The following is a 24,426-nucleotide window of genomic DNA, read 5'->3' as shown; positions in this document are numbered from 1 at the left end:
TTGCAGGGTACTTCCCCTATATGTAATCATCGGTTACACGAAGCAGCTGTTATTGAGACGCCGGTTTTCTGGGTACACCTGTACTGTACTGTAGGGAGGTTATTATATCTGTCTTGGCCACTAATATAGTTTCCCGGTAAATACTTAATTCAATAGGAACATAGAGTATAGGCTTCCTCGGTGTATGATCCCTTAGCATACAATTCTTTGGTTTAACCATTTAATTTTTAATATCCTCTTCTTTTTCTTCACTAAACAATTAACTTTCTTAGTTTAATGCTCACTGTGTCAGGAAATTAAAAAACAATAATCACTCCCTCGCAGCTCCATCGGCATGTTTGTACTTTACTGTTACTGTATTGTAATGTACACTGCATGATGCTGTATACACACTTTATGGTACTGTACTGCACTGTACACTACTATACTGTACTGTTGTAACAAAAAGCTCCTTAGTGACAGTAACAGTATAACACAGTAATGGGGAGAACAATATCTCTACCTGTGTATCTGTTGAGGTGACTTACCGTGAATATAACAGTTGTGAAACTGTCATATATGTAACAACCTTCCTGGGTTGTCACCACTTGTAACAATCACTTGTGAACCACGTTACCTTATATTTTAGACATACTAAAATATAGATCAAAATTTATTGGATCTTCTGTAGTGAAATCCAATATGTTCCTTTGTGTATTTGTTATAAAAAGTTTCTATGTACACTTTCAAAAAGGATTATCACCATAACTTAATCACTGTAGCTATGAGTGTTAAATGGGGATACAGGCTATGTTATATAGCTCTGTTAAAATACGTCCGATTGATGTGATAGTAGGAGTGATTTTGAGTAGGAACCCGTCGAGGGAGAACGGAAATATATCCGACGTCTTCCCTCGAGGAAAGACGGAGCACCTCAACGATGGCTCTAAATAACGTCTTCCCCTCATGAGTGATATCTAACTACTGCCTGCAATAGGTGGCCAGGGAGCCGGATACTTACTCCTTAGCTCAGCACTATGTGACGTGACTTCCCGTTGGCACACCTTATCACGTGCTCTGAATATGAACCCCATAGCTAGTGGAAAGTTACAGGGGGTGATAGTTATACAAGTCTAATGTAATTAACCCATTTATATAAACACTTCTACCTATAAGACAGGGGATATTACACTGTATTTTACTGTACACTACTATCCTGTAATTTACTGTACTGAGCTGTACTGTACACTGTACTGTAATGTTCTGTACTTTACAGTACTGTACACTACTGAACTGTGCACTGTACTATACTTTACTGTACACTGTACTGTAATGTACTTTACTGTCACTGTACTATACTATACTGTACATTGTACTGTACTTTACTGTACACTGCATGATACTGTATAGTGTATACATACTTTATGGTACTGTACAGCACTGTACACTATTATACTGTACTGACTTTACTGTACACTGTACTTTAACATGCTGTACACATTACTGTACATTGCACTATACTGTACACTGTACTATATGTTACTGTACTGTATTTTACTGTACTGTACTTTACTATATACTGTATACAGTGGTTCCTCGGTTAACGAGCACAATCCGTTCCAGCAGGTTGCTCGTTAACCGAAAAATTCGTTAACTGAAACCATTGTTTCAATGGGTTTTTGGGTAATTGGTTCCAGCTCACCGAAAATTGCCTAAATTCAACAAAAAAGGTAGAAAAGTACACTTTCTTTGAGGTGTGTATGTAGAAGGCTCCTGGATGATGATGATGGGAATTAGAATGGGGGTGGAGGAGAAGGAAGAAGAGAAGGCATTGGGGTGGAAGAGAAGTCACCCCATGGCACCATTTCACCCATAAAATTTTAGTTCTCTTAGTGTATTTCAAGATTATTTTCTTTAAATCAACACTGCACTGCATTATATATTGTCAATATGTAAAATATATTTCAAAATGACCAATAATTTGCTTGGAAACAGAAAAAAAGCATTTAGTTGAAGAGAGTCTCAAGCAAGATGTTACCTCCACTGAAAACAGAGAGAGACTAACGCCTGTCTGGTGTATTAACAGGCTGGATGGCACGCCAGAAACTAGTTTCTTTACCTTCAATTATGTTCAATAATTGTTAAAATTACTAAAAAAGTTAATATTAAACTTTTAAAATTATTGAATAGTATAAACTTCTTGATATTTACTAAAATAGTAAGGAATTTAAGCCCTAAAACCGATTACTGTATTGGCGGACTGATACTACAGCTGGTGGACCACCAAATGCAAGCGAAAACATGTTGAGGTCGGCTCGTAAAAAACTCGTTAATCGAGGGATTGCTTGTTAACCAAAGTTAAGAATCTTATGGAAGGTAAATCATTAACCGAAATCTCGTTAACCGAGGGACCACTGTACTGCACTGTTCACTATGCACAACTGTACTGTACTGTACACTACTGTGCACTGTCCTGTATATTACTTTACACTGTACTGTACTTTACTGTATTGCTATGTACTGTACACTGTACTGTACATTGTACTGTACTGTACACTACTGTACTGTGCACTTTTCTATCCTGTACACTGTACTGTACTATGTACTGTATATTACTGTACACTGTACTGTACTTTACTGTATTGTAATGTACTGTAAATGACAGTATTTTATTGTACTGTACACTTTACTGTACTTTTTACTTTACTGTACACTGTACTGTACACTGCACTGCACAATTGACTACTGTACACTGTACTATACTGTACTGTACACTACTATACTGTACACTGTACTGTATTGTACTGTACACTGTACTGTATTGTACTGTACAATGTACTGTATACTGTACTTTGCAATGTACAGTGTACTTTACTGTACACTACACTACGTTATACTGTACGTTTTACTGTACTGTGTTGTACATTACTTTACTGTACTGTACACTAAACTGTACTGTACTCTTCTGTATTTTAGTGTACTGTACTGCACTCTACTTTACTGTATTTTACTGTACTCTACTGTAGACTTGTGTACTGTACTGCACTATAATGTACTACACAAAATTTCTGGGTATAAAAAAAATATTATATTAAAGATTTTATTTACAATAAAAAAAATTTAATCTTAATTGTTTTAAGTCCCAGGAAATGTCTCACTATCCTAAATCAGTTTCCATTAAAACTTATCTACATTTTTTGGGAGAAAATTAATATTTTCTAGAAAAACTTTCATTACGTTTCATACTATACGTTGTAACATTCAAAGTGTATCTGTGATGTTTACTTGTGTCCCACTGCTGTGTGGAGGGGACCAGGGATAGAGAAAGAAACCTTAATGGCAGTGTTACACAACTGTGGCAGGAACACAAGTACTGTACAGTAATAACTCAGAATTCCTCTTTTCTTCAAGAACACATCCATTCCGTAATGCGGGGGTTCAGTTTGTGTGTGTGTTTGTGAAACTTACAGGTGAAACAAGCACAACTGAAACTGTTATTGTCTGATAACAAGATAAGCGTAAATTAGCCAAACCAAAACTCTAACTACGCTAACTGGAAATAATATCAAGATCGTCCGGACAGATGGATTAAAATGTAACCATAACACCTCACAGCCCGGTAAGGTTAGCCTACCATGAGCATGTCCCGGGTATCTATTGTTCACCATAAATGCACAGTAAAATTTAAATTCCACCACCGTAAAACTGTCCAACAGGCTCTAGACCCCAATAGTGCCAGATTTCCAAGGTTATACCATATAAACACACACACACACACACACACACACACACACACACACACACACACACACCATATCTTCAACTTTCATACACAGTCCAGTACTAAGAAGATAAATCCCTAACATCTGCACATCAGTTCAAGACACATACCTGAGTTACTAACAGGTGTAAAATAACCCAGTTACACTCTTCACATTATTATTTACAGTTCCCCTCAAGTGTGTTTCCTGGTCTTCATTTCACTCTTGTGCCACTAACAGATCTCTCCTACGCCAGCGTAACAGTCCAGATGCCTTACCATTTTTGTGCTCTCTTTCATTCATTCTTTCTATACCTGACAAAATACAAACTACAGAAAGCAGGTTTTACACCTTAAAACTACACATCATTCATTATTGAAACAAGTGATACGAGTCATTTCTTTCACGTCAGTTCCTCGTGTATGCAGACAATCTTATTATAGTTTATGCAGATGACTGACAGTAGCTCTTAGTGTCGAGTATTTTCTTGCCACACATAGCACAAATACCCTTCTTGTAAGCACAGCCCTGGCAGAAGTTGGAGCCAGCCTGGTGAACCTTCGTCCGGCAGATTCTGCACTCGACGAATCTAGTCTAAAAAGATAAGGTAATTAGAAAAGAATCATGCCGTTAGATTTTCTTAGTGAATTAAATACAACTACTGTACAATAAACCCTTGATATAATGTGAGGATATTAACAGTACAATGATGATCTACTCTATTAAATTATAAAAAAGACAATACAACACAGTTTGTTGAGGAACCACAATGGAAGAGTGTACAGTTGTGTGTTGAGGAGGTAAGGCTAGCAGGGTGGTCTAGTGAAGACATCTTACAATGATGAGTCTTCTAGTACAGTACCTTACATAGTACGGTACAGTACTACAGAGATATATGTCTGTTATAATGTCAAAAATAAATCCTTTAACAAACAAATAACACTTTACTTACAGTGTAAGGGTTAAAACGATTTTTTTTGCTCGTTAAAAGCTTGTTCTCATTTATCTTGCGTCCACCGCTCTCAGTTGTGTTGCGGGCACCATCCTTCCATGTGTCTGGAGTAATCACCTGTAAAAACACACCATTAATTTCCTTTTTAATGAACCAAAACATCCTTAAAGCGCTTCACTCTGATATCACACCTTGACCACCGAGCTTATGGGACCCATCTTACCGACTGACTGTGTGAGCAATACTTCACTACCCTGAATCAGCTTCTGCTAGGAAAAGGAAAATTATATGTTAATTAGTAAGTAACTAAATCCTGTAATATAATTCAACTCAAAGTGTGGGTGAAGGTGGCAGCCTGTCTATGTTTCATGGTAATCATTACATCTAAACTATACTGTACACTACAGTAATATAGTACAGTCATGCGCCGGTTAACGTCCTAGATACGTTCTTGGAAACGTGATGTTAACCGAAATGGACGTTGTCCGATCATCACAAACTTTTTATTTATACTTATGTGTATGTGGAATACAATATACGTACATATACACTTTTACTCTTAAATCACTACTGTAATGTGATACAGGTGATTAATTTTTATCTCTTGTGCAAAATACATGATGTTTATATTTAAATTATTCACTGTTTTACAAGGATTCCAGCAACGCCGAGAAGATGGGAGAGAGGGTGGGAGCGAGCGAGGGGGCGTGGGGCGAGGGGAGGTAGTACGTTTGACAGTTGGCACAGGCCTAGGTCTAACGCGTGTACCTGTATATTTATCAGTTCTTAGGTGACTAAGCTTCTCTCTTGTAAAAAGCCAGTGAAATGACCTGGGTGAATATAATTAACAGCTGGGATTCTTGTAACATACTGATTAATTTGAATATAAACATGCTATAATTTGCACTAAACAAAACAATTTTAGTACCGTAATCAAATTAGTACATGTGCACTCCAGCTTTGCACTAAGAAATCTATGTAAATCTACCCAAAAATACAGTTGAAAAACTTTTTTATAAAATGTGCTACAGTACTGTACACTAACGTACAAAATTTTTTATCTCTTGAGCAAAATATATGACGTTTATATTCAAATTATTGGCTGTCTTGCAAGGATTCCAGCAATGCAAATTATAATCTCCTAACTTTAGTCTGAGATATTATATAAGATAAAAACTGTAAGCCTAAAAGCCTGGCTGGGGGAGGGGACTGATGGCTCCGCCACCCAGCGAGGGGTTGGGGGGGTGAGGGGGTTGAGGTGATAAGTTTGAGGTGAAGGTCTCTGTGTGTTTATTTAACAGTCCTACTAAGCTTCTCTCATTTTAAAATGCCAATGATATGACCTAGGAAAATATAATTAACATAGCTGGGATTCTTGTAAGATACTGATTTATTTGAATATAAACATGTAATTCGCACTAGACATAACAATTTTACTACATGTGCAGTCCAGCTTTGCAGTAATTTATTTTATGTTTATTTTAGTATGGTGTGTGCATATAAATGGATGAAAATAAATGAAGAAATTTATGTAAATCTACCCAAAAATACAGTTGAAAAACATTTTATAAAATGTACTACAGTGTCGTGCTCTTCAATTAGCTCCCTAATCTCGTCCTCTGCCATGTCCCGGAAGCCTTCAGCAGCCACTTTCCTTGACAGTGCCAGGGTCTTTCTGAATATTTTCATTAAAATCCATCAAAATCTTTTCCTTGTCATCGTCTTAAGCACCAAACAGCTCCTCCCAGTCTTCTCCTTGAACAGGGCTAGAGGGTACGTGTTTTTCGAATCGTTTTCAATTAAAAAAATGTTACAGCACATGTATATTTTACCTAAACTGTGCCTGAATGAATATATTCTCAAAAATAAATAGTAGTTTTGCTGAAACGTGATGTATTTCAATGTAAAATAGGATAAAATACATGACGAAAACAAAAGACTTTACCTAACCTTCCAATGTTCAAGAGATGTTACTCGTTTTTTTAATAGTTTTCGGTTAAAATACTGTTATATTACAATGATATTATATTCATACTGTGCTTGATATACTACATTCATGGAAAAGTAATATTTTTGCAACTACAATGCTGATGTCAACACAAGCGTGGTTACAGCGAGACTGACTGAGTGAGGGAGAGCTATGAGGGAGCGGGCGGTGTCCCGTGTTCAGTGCCACGCGCGAGTTGAATGGCGCTCGATTTGAATGTACTTCAATTACTTCAATGTACAGAATATGCCTCCAGCGGGGCAATCCGCGTATTTGCAAATCTGTGTATTATAAACCCGCGTATGTTAAGGGCCGACTGTACACTGGACCCTCGCTTTATGCCCATCATTCACGTTTATACAGTGACACTCTTTCTACCTGTAATTCATTTTATGTGTAAAAGATTCCCTATAATGCATTCTGTAGAAGTTATGGTGCACTAGTTTTATATTATATTATATTTATTGCTAAACCACATTAGAGTATTTTAATGATTTTTCTTCAACTTTTATACCATTAATGCTCCAGAAATAGTTGTGAAACGTGGCACAGTGTATGTGTGTCTACGGCGCTGTATGTGACATCACAGGAGCCAGCTGGAGTGGTGAGTCAGCCACTCCACACCCATGCTCTTCATGTCTTAGTTTATAGCTTTATATTACAGTAATTCCTCGCTTAACGCCGTGGTTCTGTTCCTGAAAACCGCGACATTAACGGAAACAACATTAAGCGGATCAATTTTCCCCATAAGAAATAGATAAAATATGGGAGTTACGTTCCCCAGCCTCCCTTTGACCCATAAAATACATTACATATACAAGTACAGAAATTTAAACAAACACGAACGTGGTGGATGCTTAACAAAGACCGGGGACGCCGTGATGCTCCGCGAGAGAGCGTAGCGCACCAAGATGAGAGAGGGTGATGTGCCGTACAAAGTACCGAGTAGTCCATGACGACATTACATGTATACCGAATCGGCGGGACATTATCCAAATCATGGGTACCTAAAGAGTAGTGACGTTATAACGAAACAACGTTGTCAGGGGCAACGTTAAACGAGGACTTACTGTATCTTCATTTCTAACCCACAGTATGTATGTTGTGTTGTCAACAGTAAGGTCAACAATTGAAACCCTGCAATTGTGTGTAATTGAGGCAGAAAGACAGATCATCAACCTGGGACTTGGTCACACATGGCAGCAGGGTCTACCATTAGACAATACATTATGCTACCAATATCTTCCCAGGTGGATTCCCATTACGCTGTGTTGTCGCAGAAGGCAACCATAGCAAAAAGGGAGGGTCACTTGCCTTGATAGTTTTTTTCACTTGCCCTAACAAATTTTTAGGAAAATTGGTGGCCCATATTTTAATTTTAATGGGAAAAGTTAAAACAACAATTTAAAACATTCATTTATTATGTGCATCTACTCCTAGGTCACATGTGTCCATCTTACCACTGGTGAGTAAAGAACCCGGCCATTTTCCTTTGTTTCTCAGTCATGTTGACGTTCTCACTTCAATTTGTAGAACTCTACTTAAATTATAATCTGTGGAAGCATTTTCATACACTGTCCGGTCAGGTCACTGTGAGAATATACTGTACTAACACAGGTACTGTACTGTAGGCGGGATCAGCTGAGACAACAGTACAATCAAGGATCAACTCAGCTGTCAAGTTACAATATGGCATCAGGTCATGCAACACACACACAGCCCATCGCTTTGCTGGTTAAACACAGCAGGGCTTTGTAAACTTGGGAAAGAAAACACCAAACAAATCATTCAGAACCTAACCTAGGAAAGTTCCATACTATATATAAAACTTAACTTATTTAAATTACAGTGGAGGTAAAAGTTTTTTTTTTGGCTTGTTATCAGTGCTTAGATCACCAAGGAACTATAGTGTACTCAAATGCAAACTGATGGCTTATATTTTTGCACATACCCGGTATGTAAATCTCACAAAATATTTTAACTTTCCTCTGATTGGTTAAAGCAGATTATGTGAAGCCCATGTGAACAGTTCCTTCCAAAGTGGGCAGGACTCTAGACATGAGTGAAAATGTGGGGTTAAAATGCTAATGAAAACACCATTAGTACCTTTGAGAGACCTGACCTGACCTGATCTATATTATAACCTATCTGTCAATATTGTTGTGTCTTGGTCGTATCCAGATCACGTCTACTGAACGTAAACACAATTCACAGTGCATGAAATCAGGTTCACAGAAATAACGATTGTTCGTCCATCGGGTAAATAAGGTAAGAATTTTTTGGAAATCGGCTATAATATAAGAACATAAGATCATAAGAATGGAGGAAACTGCAGCGGGCCTATTGGCCCATACTGGGCAGTCCCATTTACACCCAACCCCTATTGCTCATATATCCATCCAACTTATGTTTGAAGCTATCCAGCATATTCGAGTTAATGATGATATTTGTTCCACTCGTCCACTACTCTATTTCCAAACCAATGTTTACCTATCTTGCGCCTAAATCTAAATTTGTCTCATTTAAAACCATTGTTATGAGTTCGCTCCTGGTTGGATAGTTTGAGTACCTTTGTAATGTCCCCTTGCTCAGCCCTGACTTCCATTTATACACCTCTATCATATCGCCCCTCACTCTACATCTCTCGAGGGAGTGCAAATTAATATGCTTTAACCTGTCTCTGTACTCAAGGTTCCTAATGCCCGGGATTAGTCTTGTCATTCTCCTCGGAATTCTTTCCAAGGATTCTATATCCATTCTGTAATACGGTGACCAGAATTGAACTGCGTAATCCAAGTGAGGTCTCACAAGTGCAAGATATAGTTTTAGGATGACCTCGCTAGTCTTGTAACTAACACTCCTTCGTATGAACCCAAGTACTTTATTAGCCTTGTTTCGAGCAAATACACATTGTTTACTTGGCTTAAGATTCCTACTTATCATTACTCCTTAATCTTTCTAACAGTCGAATTTCTCAATAACATCGTTAATCATCTGGTATCTGGTTTCCCTGTTTACATCTCCTATACTGAAAACTTTACAGTTGTCCACATTGAATTTCATCTGCCATTTTTCAGACCATTCAAAATTTTTTTTAAATCTTCCTGTAGTTTTGTGAAGTCCTCGTCAGATTTAATTACACGCCCTATCTTAGTGTCATCATTAGCAAATTTACTTATGTTGCTGTCTACGCTAATATCTTTTTCATTTATGTATACAATAAATATAATAATGGTCCGAGTACTGAGCCTTGGGGAACTCCACTAGTGACATTGTTCCAATGGGATTTAGTGCCGTTAATGCTCACTCGCTGTTTCCTGTCCTGTAACCACGCCCTAATCCATTTTAGAATATCTCCTTTAATGCCATGAGCCTCCACTTTTCTTATTAGTCTTTCTTGGGGGACTTTGTCGAAGGCTTTGCTAAAGTCGAGATATACTGTAGTGGATCCTCTCCCCTACAACTCCCAACTGAGCTCCGGCCGCGCGCCTACCAGCCAATCAGCATATAGCCAGTTACGCCGAGAGACTAGGTCTATGCAGTGGACGTAGGGGTACGATCACCGACCTAGTCTCGACCTTCAACTTCCAGCTCAGGATCAGAGTGTTTCACACCTTACGCTTCCACTGCCGTGATTGGCCCTCGCGCTACGAGCACCTCATATCCTGAGTTTCCTAAATCACATAAATACGGCCCCAGCTGACCGGGGAACTCATTCTACACTCGGCTACCGGACCAACAACATCTCTCAACAGCTCCTCACCACCCAGCTTCCTCAGAAACCTCCTCGCCCTACAGGACCTCTGAGCAACCTACTCCTCACCTAGTCACTCCTAAGCACTGCGCTGTACAACAATATATATACAGAAAGCGCATTGTGAGTTTCTATCCTACCTCATTCCTGAGTGTGAGATATCTACATGTACGTACGTTTGTGTGGCCATACAAAGAGACAATAGACAACTAAAGAGGATTGACAACTGGCCACTTACAGTACGTTACAATGCCACATCATAATTGTGCCCCTCGTCCACTGATTCAAAAACAGACGAAAAGAATGTTAATAGATTAGTTAAACATGAACACCCGCTTGTGAAGCCATGTTGGGAATCATTGATCAACTTGTACTTCTCCAGGTGATTTCGAATAGAGTATGAAATGATTGCTTGAAGTAATTTGCCTACAATTGATGCTAGACTGATTGGACGGTAGTTAGAGGATAGTGATCCATCTCCCTTCTTGAAAATCTGTATTACATTCGCTATCCTCCAGGATTCTGGTACTACACCCGTTTTTAAGGACATGTTAAACAACTTTGCTAAGGGCATACTAAGTTCTTCCTTACATTCCTTTAATACTCTGGCAAATATCTCATCAGGACCTGGTGACTTATTAGGCTTTAGTTTGTCTATTTGCTTACTAACATCGTTACTAGTCACTACTATCTCGCTTAATTTATTTTCTTCACTATCTCTGTATAGAGTTGGTGCCTCGGGTATCATGTTTAAATTTTTGGTGGTGAAAACTGTTGAAAAATATTTATTCAGATTATTGCTCATTTCTCCGTCGTTATCAGTAAGCTTGCCGGTATCTGGTCCAATCTTTTCTCATTATTCCTCTTTGCTTTCCTTATCTCGGTCTTAACCCTACTCGCCAATACCTTATAATAATCTCGGAGGTAAACTTCACCCCGATCTATCCTTCTACCTACAGCCTTCCTTTGGCCAATAATATTCTTTAAATATTTATTTATCCATTTAGGGTCATTGTTGTTTGATCTGAGTTTTCTGTATGGTATGTTCTACCTTTATGCCTTAAGTAACTCATTTTTTAAATTGTTGTGGAACTCATCAACCTCAGACCTCGTTATTGGGCCACCCTCAACCGTCGGGTCCCCAGGTAAGGTGAGGTCGCCCTCTGTGGGTACATTGTGTGAGGTCACCTCATGTGAGGTCATGTAATTCATCCGCAAGTGTGATAGCCCTTCTCTCAGCTGCCTCTTCAAACTATCAAAGTTTGCCCTTCTGAAATCTGGGACTTAAGTGGAATTTTCCTTGCGGCTGTCCTGAAATTCTAAATGGAATCAAATTTCTTTGTGATCGCTGTTAGCAAGTTCATTCCCTACCTCGACATTATTAATGAGGTTTTCTCTGTTTGGCAGAACTAAATTGAGTATATTATTACCCCAGGTGGGTTCGGTTATATGTTGGCTTAGGAAACAGTCCTGGATTGTTTCAGGAAAATCCTATGATTCTGAGTTACCCGGAAGGTTAATCCAATCTATTTGGCTAAAGTTAAAGTCGCCTACTATACAGACTTTGCTATGTATGGAAGCCCTGCGCATTTCATCCCAAATAAGTCGCTCATTAACTCTATCAAGATTAGGAGGTCCATATTTTATTCCTGTGATTAATTTTTCCCTACCATCGATTAATTCCATCCAAATTTTTTCTGTATTCTGCTCTGCTTTTATTTCTTTATTTATTTCAAATTTCAGATCATCCCTGACATAGATTGCTACTCCGCCTCCTTTCCTAATCTGCCTATCGGTATGGAATAATTTGTAACCTGCAATTTGGTATTCGGCAGGTAACTCACTTGAGTCTAAGTTTATTCATGTTTCGGCGAATGCTATTATATCGATTTTTTCGGTACATATGTGCGTAGTAGACATTCTGAGTCCTCTCTTTGTCGCGTTTAGGTTTTAACTTCCTGTCTAATTTAGTTTTGTCATCATTCCTAACACTATTTCCCTGTAACCTTTTACTTTGTTTACCCGCTCCCACTGCAGTCTCCTCCATCCCCGTGCCCATATGGTCCCCAAGCAGCTTGAAGACCTTGACATCTTTTGAACTGCCCCCTCTAGAGAGCCAGCCAGGGTTGCCACCCCATCCCTAGGTTAGGTTAGGTCTCTCAAAGGTTCTATTGGTGTTTTCTTTAGTGTTTTAGCCCCACATTTTCACTCATCTCCAGAGTCCTGCCCACTTTGGCTATCATTGTTGTTACTAGTTTTTAAAAGAGTTCATATCATTAAATAAGCATTGGCTCCAAAATTAAGGACATATTTGTTAAAATCACAAGAAAAAACATAAACAACTATTTTAATAATAAAAACACGAGTTGGGCATAAAACGAATCTTACCCAGTGCATGTTGTCGTCTGTTCTGTTTGTTTACAAACAACCCACTCAGTCCGTTCATACTCACGTCCACAAAAAATGGTAAAATTACACCATGACGCTTCAACAAAATTGCTTTCATTAGCACCAGATATCAAAATAAGTTCTTTCTGTTTAATATGGCAGCCCCCCAACAGCTAGGAAGTTAGGTATGGTTAGGTCGATTTTCTAAAAAAAAAAGTCACATTTGACTAAACAAACCATCATACACCAGAAAAACAATTTCCAATATCAAAAGAAGGGAATGTGAGAAATGTACAGCCCAGTACAGTACTTACCAAGAGTGTATTACAGCCCAGTACAGTACTTACCAAAGCCCAGTACAGTACTTACCAAGAGTGTATTACAGCCCAGTACAGTACTTACCAAGAGTGTATTACACCCCAGTACAGTACTTACCAAGAGTGTATTACAGCCCAGTACAGTACTTACCAAGAGTGTATTACACCCCCAGGGGAGCCACGAATTACCCCAAAAAACCCAAATGTACCCAAAAGTATAACAAATAAGGGTAAAATCTTAACTAATATCTGTTATACATACACAAAACATGTTTAATAATATTTTTAGTGTAATTTTGTAAACATAATTTGTAAGATGAAATAATAAACAGCGAAAAACTTTCAGTATTGGCGAACGCTAAATTCCAAAGAGTTGGTGAACAAAGGAGATAACTCAGATCCATCGTGATGCACTTCGCTAACCTAACCTAACCTAACGAAAAGTAAATCCTACGGCTATGTTAAATACCCCAAAGTAACAGAAACATCGGTAATTATATCTCCATTTTGGATAGGTGACTCTTTGGAATTTAGCGTTTTTCGCTGTTTATTATTTCATTATTTTGACTACATTTCAATGAAAACATTATTAATCAGGTTTTATTGATGTAAAACATATATTCATTAAGATTTTACCCCGATTTAATATACTTTTGGGTACTTTTGGGTAATTCGTTCGACCGCAGCCCAGGACAGTACTTACCAAGAGTGTATTACAGTACAGTACAGCAATTACCAAGAGTGTATTACAGTACAGTACAGCACTTACCAAGCAACAGCCAAGTACAGTATTTACCAAGTACAAGAGCCCAGTACAGTACATACCAAGCAACAGCCAAGTACAGTATTTACCAAGTACAAGAGCCCAGTACAGCACTAACCATGAGTGTATAACAGGCAATGACAGTCTGAAAAACTGGACGTGAAATTCTTTAAAAAAAAATCACAATGAAAACATTACTCACACTGCCGAGTTTTTTCTGACACTTTTCACACACCATGATGAAGACTCAGCCGTTGTGTAGGCCAGTAACACTTCTTGGTCCAGTATCTTCACTATTTCTGGCAGACTTTTGGGTAATGTTTACACTGTCTACACTGCTGGTGACGTCACTCGGCGCCTCGCAAACATGGTACAAGTCTCTGCTGGAGTAACACTTGTAGTGATTTTATTTCATTTTAGTATGTCATAGTTACTTTTTGTTAGTTTCTAGCTATTTGGGCGTTCACTCTGCTCTTTGTTACGATCCTCACTAAGTTTACTGTTAAATGTTAGTAAAAGAGGAAACCTGCCATATTTGTCACACTGGGAGATGATGGTGAAAAATAATTTATTCGATCAATAGCCATACTGTGGTTCAGTGTGTGCATTCAAAGTACATTTATTCACACGTTGGATGGTGCCCTATCTCATGACATATCAGAAGGGTGACTGATCGCCCAAAAAGTAAAAAGTCAAGTGTGACCTAATCAAACATCACAGGTTTCCAGTGTACTGACTGCACCTCCATCCTGTACTAACACTAAACACTGCAAGCTGGGCAATAACTTCCATAATGTTACGACCCTCCTTTCACCGCTTACCCAGCGTCCACCACGAGTTACCAGCGGTTAGGGTCGTATGTACAGAAGCAGTAGACGAAAGGCTGAAAATCAAACTGGAAGGGTACGGAATTCGGGGAAATGTCCTAGCGTGGATAGAAGACTTTCTACATGACCGCAAGCAGTGTGTGGTGATTAATGGCACGAAATCATCATCCTTACCTGTCACGAGCGGGGTACCACAGGGCAGTGTATTACTTTTACTTTTTTACTTTTATCCTCTTCGCCACTGATCGGCTCGTTAGCCGCTTGGGCGATCGGTCACGTCTCTGATTACTTTTCCTTTTCATTTATCCTCTTCACCAAAAGATCGGCTCGCTAGCCGTCCGGGCGATCGGTCACGTCTCTGTCACGCACTGTTGGCAAGTACTGGGCATGCACCGGCTCCTGAATGTACCTGAACCTGCTCCAGTGTTGGTCAAGTCTTGTCTTGAAAGAGCTCGCACTCGGTGCCGTCACAACAGTCTCTGGTAGATTGTTCCAAGAGTTTACAACCTTCACTCCGAAAAAGTTTGCCCTCACAGTTTTCTGGACTTGCGGCTTCTTCAGTCTTGAGCTGTGACCCCTTGTGGGGCGAGCGTCCGCCAGCTCCAAGTAAGGACACTCGACTGAGTAGTGCCCCCTGAGATGCTTATACACCTCAACTAGTTCACCCCTTGCCCGTCTGTAATATAAGCTAGGCAAGTTCAGGCGCTCCAATCTCTCAGGGTAACTGAGGTGCCTAAGTGCAGGCACCAGTCTGGTGGCCCTCCTTTGAACATTTTCAACCAACTGACAGTCCCTAGCATTTCTCGGGGACCAGACGGGGTGACAGTGTGGGGTACGAGATGTTTCTCCTCCATCCTGTGTGAGTGCGAATCTCCGGGGTCACCATTTGTGGGGTACGAGATGTTGGTTCACACTCAGGATGGGAAGGAGAAAGGAAACTCACAATGTGCTCTCTATATACATGTTGTACTGGATGTACAATGCAGCTTGGTGCTGGGAAGGCAGCATGGTTACAAGCGTTGAGTAGAGAGAGCTGGTTAGTGAGGGTGCTCAGAGGACCAGCTTGTGGGTCGCCATGCTCGCCGGCGGGAGCGAGAGCCGCCAGGCAGGAGCGGTGGAGGTGGTGTTGTGGGGTTATGAGATATTGGTTCACACTCAGGATGGGATGGAGAAAGGAAACTCACAATGTGCTCACTGTATACATATTGTATTGGATGTACAATGCAGCTTGAGGGACGCATAGCTCGCCGGCGGGAGCGGGAGCCGCCAGGCTGGCGCGGAGGAGGAGGAGGTGTTGTTTGCTGATGGCACTGGGTAGAAAAGAGGGTGGTCACAGCGGTGTCAGGCCTTATAAGGCGGGGGTAGGCGTGGGTAGATAGTTGACCCCCGCTCCGTGGGCGATGCTGGAGGCGTAGGCTGGGGAATTCGAGAAGGTTCGGTGCTTGTAGGGGAGATCTACCATTACAGTGTTACTTGAGAACTGGCTGTAGGTAGAAAGAGAGGTAGGTCACCACGAGGCCAGGTCTTATATAGCGGGGGTAGGCGTGGCTTAATAGTTGACCTCAGTCATGCAAGGCGGCGCTGGTTGCTGACCTAGACCACGAGGCATATACTGGGGAATTTGCAGGGTTGGCTAGCCAGCGACAAACAGCGTTTGTAGGGGAGGAATCCACTACAACTCCTGCTCGCGTTTTCAATTTCGAATTTGTGTAGCGGTAAAACGCCTTTGGGTTTGACTTGACCTCTTTTACTTACTTTTATCCTCTTCACCACTGATCGGCTCGTTAGCCGCTTGGGCGATCGGTCACGTCTCTATTACACACTGTTGGCAAGTACTGGGCATGCACCGGCTCCTGAATGTACCTGAACCTGCTCCAGTGTTGGTCAAGTCTTTTCTTGAAAGAGCTCACACTCGGTGCCGTCACAACACTTTCTGGTAGATTGTTCCAAGAGTTCACAACTCTCACTCTGAAAAGTTTGCCCCCAAGTTTTCTGGACTTGAGGCTTCTTCAGTCTTGAGCTGTGACCCCTTGTGGAACTCCTTTTCAGCCCTTCTACACTCTAGCTTTGCTTGGTTTCAGGCTCTTGCATACATCCTCCTGTCCTGCTCATCATTTGACCCAACTCACGTCTTGAATTACTGGGTTTTCTTCTTAACTTTGTCGACCGCCGCATTGTTCATGTGTTGGGATCCCCTCGTATACCGAGAGGCACTTCTTCAGTCGCTCAGTTGCTACAATAATAATAATAATAATAATAATAATAATAATAATAATAATAATAATAATAATAATAATAATAATAATAATAATAATAATAATAAATGAAAATTAAGTTTTAACATTGGGCTATTTTTTGGGCTACTTTTCGTTATAGATTGGACAGGTTGGTCAGTCTTTGACCTGGCAACACTGCCCGAGACACAGTGTAAAGAGGCAGCTGTGGTTACGCTCTACCACCAACAACTTATTATATTAACACTTTAAGATAAATAAAATTAACAATACCAAATAAGAATAAGTAAAAATATACTATAAATATAATAAGACTAAAGAAGAAGAAGAGGCACAGGAACCATCTTACAAGTCACAACAAGAAGACTGGACGATCTGGACCACAAGTTACAACACAGGTAATTTTCCGTAATCCTTAAGACTTTAACTACCTGGTGTGTTATACAATGTTGCACCACAGAACATAAACACTTTCTTACCTCATGAAGTTTACAGAAAATGCTCTTGCCATGTTTTGTGTGAATTACTTTTATGCTTTATACATCTTGGGTTTGTGGAGAGTATAGTCATGCTCTGGTAAAATTATAGTATAGGTATAGATAATGGCTCTCACCAGAAGGAGTTTGTTGATTTACTTTATTTTTTTCAATATTTATTGTTATGATGAGTTTAAGTATATTAAAAAGAAACGTCAACCTTCTATTAAGATTTTAAGTATTTTTTAAGAATTTTTTCATTTACTCTACATTTCTGTGTGTAATATCGTGTTATTAGAGTTATATTAAAAAATGCATTTCAAAATTTGGCATAGAACCCAATAGAACCTCACCAACAAACCCTGGGTATATAAGGTTAGGTTCTATGGATTGTCGTTTTCATTTTTGTATGTAATATCATATTAGTGTGTATTGTGTGTTTGATAGTGCATAGAACCTAACAAAACCTGACCTAATATACCCACTCTATGGCTATGTTAGGTCAGGCTGTATTAGGTTCTTTGGATTGTTGTTTTCATTTTTATGTTTAATATCAAATCAGTGTGTAGAAAATTTTTCAACCAATTCAACAAACTCCTTCTAGTGGTGCCGTTATCTACACCTTTACCATTATCGTTTCAGTCATGCACCTGTTTGGAAGTACGGTATTATTTTACTTTTGGACATCGTGCCTCCGAAAGTTATAAACTACTGAAATATTTAGATCTCGCTATTCTTTGCATTTTGAACCCCAATATATACATGGCGGAAATGGATAATAGCGACACAATTGAAATTAATTGATTTTATGTAGTTTTCAGTCTTCGTCTGTGAGGAGATGTTTTCTACGCATCACGCATGCGCAATATTGACTGACGTCATCCAGTCGTGACCAATGAGGTATCGTTATCATCACGCGAATTTTTTCGACCAATCATGTTAGATTTTTTTCAAAGGAAGCAGCCTGAGTAATTTCATTGACCAGTCTCACAATGGTTGAGGTGGAGGTTGGTTGTCATTTGTGCTCCTACGGTTATTTTAAGTTTATGCCGAGTTTTACAAGAAAGACGATCATTCTATGCAATTCTTGCGTATCCTGGTCCTTCCACTTCTAACTAAGGTATTGTACTTTAGGACAAGGCGCGCCTCCAAAGTTTTTGACTACTGAATCATTTACATTAGTTTCAGCTAGGCCTACCGTGGATCCGGGGGTGGAACCCCTGGCTAGGGGTCAGGTTAGGCCTAACGGAGGTGGAGCCCCCAGCTATGAGTAAGGTTAGCTAGGTTAGGTTTTGTTTGGTCAGATGACTCGTTTTCCTTTTCTCCCCCAACCAAAACTCCAATTTCCCAGGCTTGTAGTGGATTTCTCCCCTACAAACGCTGTTTGTCACTGCGTAGTCGACCCCACGAATTCCCCTGTGTATGCCTCGTGGTCTAGGTCAACCAGCGCCGCCCACGGAGCGGGGGTCAACTACTAAGCCACGCCAACCCCCGCTATTTAAGACCTGACCTCGTGGTGACCTCTCTTTTTCTACCTCCACCGACCAGCCAGCAACACCTCCTCCTCCTGCCTGGCGGTCCTCGCTCCCGCCGGCGAGCATGGCGACCCACAAGCTGTCCTCCTCTGAGCACCCTCACCAACCAGCTATCTCTACATCGCGCTTGTAACCGCGCTGCCACTTCCCAGCACCAAGCTGCATTGTACATCCAATACAACATGTATACAGAGAGCACATAGTGAGTTTCCTTTCTCCATCCCATCCTGAGTGTGAACCAAATATCCTGTACCCCACAGGCTCTCTCCCATTATTGCGTGTGTGTGTGTGGTGGGGGGGGGGGAACTATCAATTTTCGCCAAAAATGAAGGTCAAATTCAATTAAAACACACAAAAATACACTGGAAAAGCATATTGGTCAACCACTCGGGACTCATGGCCGAAAATAAAAATTTACCGTTAGTACTGTAGGTCAGAATCATTCATAACACATCACTATCTGAAAAACATAATTTCAACCTAACCTAACCTAACCTTACCTCAAAACAACCTGACCTAACCTTACCTTAAACAACCTGACCTAACCTTACCTTACCTTAAACAACTTAACCTAACTTAACTTAAACTTAAAATTCGTTGCATGACCAGAGTGATAATAATACCCATGTTGATCATATATCACAACATTACCTTGGGTTAAGTTTGGTTTTACTGATGTTTACATTTCCAATAGAATTAGCCTTTTTTTATTCACATTTACTTACTGGTGAGTTCAAAACTAACATTTGACCTTAAGAGATTGTCACTCTTTTGAGAAAAAGAAGAAGATTAATTTAGGTTCATTTAGTTGTTTATTCTAAATTGTTTCCAATATATTTTGTGTTCCCAATTATTATTATTATTATTATTATTATTATTATTATTATTATTATCATCCAGTCCCAAAACCCTATTCCCCCCACGGGTCAAATTATCTGCACAAAAACTTATTTTTCTGGTGAATTTTGGTGTTTCTGGTAAATTTTACCTTCATTCAACTGGGAAATCTTCAGGTACTGGGAAAATGCAAAATCTTAATTTCCTTGAAAACCACAAATTTTCAAAGAAAATGAAGGTCATATATGAAGACAACTCACCAAAATACACCAGAAAAATAGGATTTCACGTAATAACATGAAAGTCGCTAAAACCAATAATTACCTCAATTTAATTTATCATCCACCACTTGTCAGCTTACTAGCCATAGTTGGTGTTTTCTATGTTACTTTATGAAGAAACTGCCACCATCAGAAGGAGTTGTTTGATTTGTTCATATTTTTTAGATGTTTTATAGTGAATATCTTGTTAAATATTTGGACCTTGATTGTTGCTAGTTTGGCAGACAAACTTGGTCTCATTTTGCTCAGTATTTGAAGCTTAATTCAATGGAGATAGTCGTTCTTTGTGGAAAGGCCCAAAAAAAAATTTTTCAACTTCCAAGTTGAGAATCACATGACATTTTGGTAGCGAGTGACCGCCGTAAATCTAATCTTAACCTTCATATAGCAGTACATATATTTGGTGTTAATTTATTAACATAGTATACCAGTCAATCATATAATGGTCAACACATTGACTTACCAACGCCCTGTGATAAGAGGAGAACACATAGCTGATGTAGGTCAGGCCTTAGTACCGTCCACACATTATGTGACAATGTCCCCAAATTAAGGAATTGTTAAGTCTGGAACCTCAGTGACTGCCATCATGGAGACGAAGCTGAGTCTGTGGATCAAGGATCAAAACCAGTGGAATCTGCCTGTCAGCCTGCTCTTGATTCGAGCCAATACTCGTTCAATTTACGATAATTTAGTCGTGTTCTTTCTTCTTTAATGTCTTTATTATTGTGAGTAACAAATACATAGTTAAAAATTAAATAGTGAAGGAAATATGTATCTACAGTATACTGTATAGACCAAAGAATGAGTGTTGAGGCCACATCCCACTATTTCCTTTATTTCATATGGGAGAATTATCGTTGATTTGTGTGTGTTACACGGCCATTTACAAGAATGCATCTACAGCATAAATTGAGACGCAGCTGTAGTTGAATAATATTAACCAAGTGTTATTTTAGCACTGTACAATATGTTTTGGGGGACATTTTTATGTGGGAATGTGTCTCTAGTTACATAAAGGAAGTCTGAAGTATTATTTCACTAATATGTTTGACTTTCCTTCCCACAGATATGAACTGAAGAACAAATGGCAGTGGGAAGAGAAGCAGTAGACTGTGAGAACACTATGTTGGGTGCAGGTGTAAACAACAGTGGACATAGACAAAGTATTACCAACTGAACCAAAGAATTACAAGTAGACAAGAAATTATTCTTCCTTGTGGAAATATGTTTTGAAATAATTCAAAACTTGTGTATAGATTCACCCCCTCATAAGACTTTTGTCACATGTAGTAAAAGTTTACCAGCCATCACAAGTACAGTAGTATATCAGCCTGAGTATTATTGTTTACCAGCCATCACAAGTACAGTAGTATATCAGCCTGAGTATTATTGTTTACTGTACATCAGAGGAACTGTACATATAACAATAGTGTACAGTATATAATTTTTGTACACTTCCCTGTTGAGTGTTTTTATAGTGTATGTTGTAAGTCATAAACAGTGTTTGTTAATGACAAGTATAGTTATATGTGTAACTCATTCTTTACACCATTTTTCACATTTAGTTCAAAGAGGTATAGAGGAACCTTGTTAATAATGGTGTAGTCACATCACAAACTGGATCTTCCATCACACTTACCTCCTCACTGTCCTCCCATCTCAGCATCATTACATCAGTGTCAGTAAATCACATTCACTAATTGATTTATGTTTCAGTTTTCATGTCAAATATAATTAACAGTAACAAGACATTAATAGTTCTTGTAGGAGGAAACAGTTTGCCAGTTAAGTGTCACTAAAACCTTTGAACACACAATACACACAGTTTTATAATGGAAGGTCACTCAGAGGAACAGTCAGAGTCTCCCAGAGAATTGTCTGTAAAATCACATCAAGTAACACATGTGAAAGATCATACAGGAGAGAAGCCATTTGAGTGTTCAGAATGTTTTAAAAGGTTCTCAGTTAAATCTTCTCTCATAAATCATCTGAGAGTTCATACAGAACAGAAATCTAATAAGTGTTCAGAATGTTTTAAAGAATTTAAAAGACAAAGTGAGTTAGTGAGACATATGAGAGCTCATACAGGAGAGAAACCTTATCAGTGTTCACAATGTCCTAAAAGATTCTCATATAAAAATTCTCTCGTAAATCATCAGAGAGTTCATACAGGAGAGAAACCTTACGAGTGTTCAGAATGTTTTAAAAGGTTCACAGATAACACTTCTCTAATAAAACATAAGAAAGTTCATACAGGAGAGAAACCTTATCAGTGTTCAGAATGTTTTAAAAGGTTCACAGATAACACTTCTCTCGTAGATCATCAGAAATTTCATACAGGAGAGAAACCTTATGAGTGTCCTCAATGTTCAAAACACTTTACTCACAAATGTCATTTAGAGAGACATATGAGATCTCATACAGGAGACAAACCTTTTGAGTGTTCAGAATGTCTTAAAAGGTTCTCACGTAAAACTTCTCTCAAAACACATGAGAGAGTTCATACAGGAGAGAAACCTTATCAGTGTTCAGAATGTCTTAAAAGGTTCTCACGTAAAACTTCTCTCAAAACACATCAAAGAGTTCATACAGGAGAGAAACCCTTTGAGTGTTCAGAATGTCTGAAAAGGTTCTCGTGTAAGATTTCTCTCATAATTCATAAGAGAGTTCATACAGGAGAGAAACCTTATCAGTGTTCAGAATGTCTTAAAAGGTTCTCGGATAAAACTTCTCTCATAAATCATAAGAGAGTTCATACAGGAGAGAAGCCTTATCAGTGTTCAGAATGTCTTAAAAGGTTCTCACATAAATCTTCTCTCATAATTCATAAGAGAGTTCATACAGGAGAGAAACCTTATCAGTGTTCAGAATGTCTTAAAAGGTTCTCAGATAAAACGTCTCTCATAAATCATAAGAGAGTTCATACAGGAGAGAAGCCTTATGAGTGTTCAGAATGTCTTAAAAGGTTCTCGCATAAAACTTCTCTCATAAGTCATAAGAAGGTTCATACAGGAGAGAAACCATTTCAGTGCTCAGAATGTTTTAAAACCTTCTCGGATAAATCTTGTCTCATAAATCATAAGAAAGTTCATACAGGAGAGGAACCTTATCAGTGTTCAGAATGTTTTAAAATATACTCTGATAAATCTTCTCTCATAAATCATAAGACAGTTCATACAGGAGAGAAACCCTATGAATGTTCAGATTGTCTAAGAAGGTTCTCACGTAAAACTTCTCTTAAAACCCATCAAAAAATTCATACAGGAGAGAAACCTTATCAGTGTTCAGAATGTTTTAAAATATTCTCAGATAAAACTTCTTTCATAAATCATAAGAAAGTTCATATGGCAGAGAAACCTCATCAGTGTTCAGGATGTTTTAAGAGATTCTCACGTAAATCTTCTCTTATCATTCATAAGAGAATTCATACAGGAGACAAAACTTATCAGTGTTCAGAATGTCATCAAGGCTTTTCTAAAAGGTATCTTCTAGTAAGACACAAGAAAGTTCACTTAGAAAAACCTTTCCACTGTGTAAGATGCATGAAAAACTTTATAGAGAGAGAGAGTTTAATATTACATGTAGAGAGATGTTACCAGACTGACCAAGTGGTCAACTCTCATCACTATGAAGGTGAAAGTTGCCAGGATTTGCACCATGACTTGAGCTTGTCTAGCCAACCAACAGTGGAGATGTGTGTTTCTGAAGGAGTGAAAAAGGAAACTAATTATGATCCACTCTCAGTTTTTGTTAAGGAAGAATTCTGAAATTGTTTTTGTGGAATACTTGTGTTATTGATAGTCATTTTAAGACTCAACTTTGGTCACTCTAAAACCAATCTATACAAAATGTGATGTATCAATGCCATGAGTGAGTGTTTCTTGCCAAGCATGAGCCAATCACAGTGGCCTATGAGTGTGACATCATGGGCCTAATTGTGCTGTTTGGCTGGATGCTGAGTTCATTCCCCACCAGTGCGGGTGCCTGGTTTTCAAACACAGTCCGGTTTGGCATAGTGACGTATAGACGTGTTTGGTCGCCATCCCACAATGCGGGATATATATATATATATATGTGAGTATCCTTCAGGTTTTATCCGTTTCATGAAATGTGTTGTGATTCATGTGACCCCTGTTTAACTAGCTAGGAAGATAGGTATTTTGTTTTGAAGTGTGTTACGAGTTGGGGATTTATAATATAGTTAAACGTCTACCCAGATCCCAACAGGTAACAACACAAAAAAACAAAGACAATCGGACTATAAAAGGGTAGACAAAGGATGAGAGCTTTTGTCGTGTATAATAAAGTACCATAAATCCCTTAACAAAATAT

The 24,426-nt window shown here is 39.0% G+C and overlaps 2 protein-coding genes across 3 annotated transcripts; one reads left to right on the top strand and one right to left on the bottom strand.

Moving 5' to 3' along the window:
* Positions 1–3,065: 3,065 nt before the first annotated feature.
* Positions 3,066–14,293, bottom strand: LOC121862082 (cysteine-rich PDZ-binding protein-like). Its single transcript, XM_042360023.1, has 3 exons — positions 14,104–14,293; positions 4,693–4,809; positions 3,066–4,334 (listed from the first exon to the last, which is right to left on the bottom strand). The coding sequence occupies exons 1-3, from the start codon at positions 14,137–14,139 to the stop codon at positions 4,185–4,187; spliced, it is 303 nt and encodes a 100-aa protein (XP_042215957.1). The 5' UTR covers positions 14,140–14,293; the 3' UTR covers positions 3,066–4,184.
* A 2,840-nt stretch (positions 14,294–17,133) lies between these two features.
* On the top strand, positions 17,134–24,374 carry LOC121862076 (zinc finger protein 260-like). 2 transcript variants are annotated; one of them, XM_042360015.1, is made up of 2 exons: positions 17,134–17,360; positions 21,161–24,374. In XM_042360015.1, the coding sequence occupies exon 2, from the start codon at positions 21,927–21,929 to the stop codon at positions 23,859–23,861; it is 1,935 nt and encodes a 644-aa protein (XP_042215949.1). In that variant the 5' UTR covers positions 17,134–17,360; positions 21,161–21,926; the 3' UTR covers positions 23,862–24,374. The 2 variants fall into 2 exon arrangements, with proteins under 2 accessions (XP_042215949.1, XP_042215950.1); XM_042360016.1 differs by lacking the exon at positions 17,134–17,360 and adding an exon at positions 18,990–19,175.
* The last annotated feature ends 52 nt before the right edge of the window (positions 24,375–24,426 follow it).

Source organism: Homarus americanus, unplaced genomic scaffold, assembly GCF_018991925.1.
Source record: "Homarus americanus isolate GMGI-L3 unplaced genomic scaffold, GMGI_Hamer_2.0 scaffold25013, whole genome shotgun sequence".
Classification (NCBI taxonomy): domain Eukaryota; kingdom Metazoa; phylum Arthropoda; class Malacostraca; order Decapoda; family Nephropidae; genus Homarus; species Homarus americanus.
Note: the sequence above shows the minus strand (reverse complement) of the source record. Positions and strands in the feature narration are given on the sequence as shown.

Excerpts from the sequence above, each read along its gene's own strand:
- LOC121862076 (XM_042360015.1), top strand. The coding sequence starts at position 21,927 with ATGGAAGGTCACTCAGAGGAACAGTCAGAGTCTCCCAGAGAATTGTCT.
- LOC121862082 (XM_042360023.1), bottom strand. The coding sequence starts at position 14,139 with ATGGTGTGTGAAAAGTGTCAGAAAAAACTCGGCAGT. Across the intron at positions 4,810-14,103 it reads GTCAGAAAAAACTCGGCAGT|GTGATTACTCCAGACACATG; the intron begins GTGAGTAATGTT and ends GTGTTTTTACAG. Across the intron at positions 4,335-4,692 it reads ATCGTTTTAACCCTTACACT|ACTAGATTCGTCGAGTGCAG; the intron begins GTAAGTAAAGTG and ends TTATCTTTTTAG.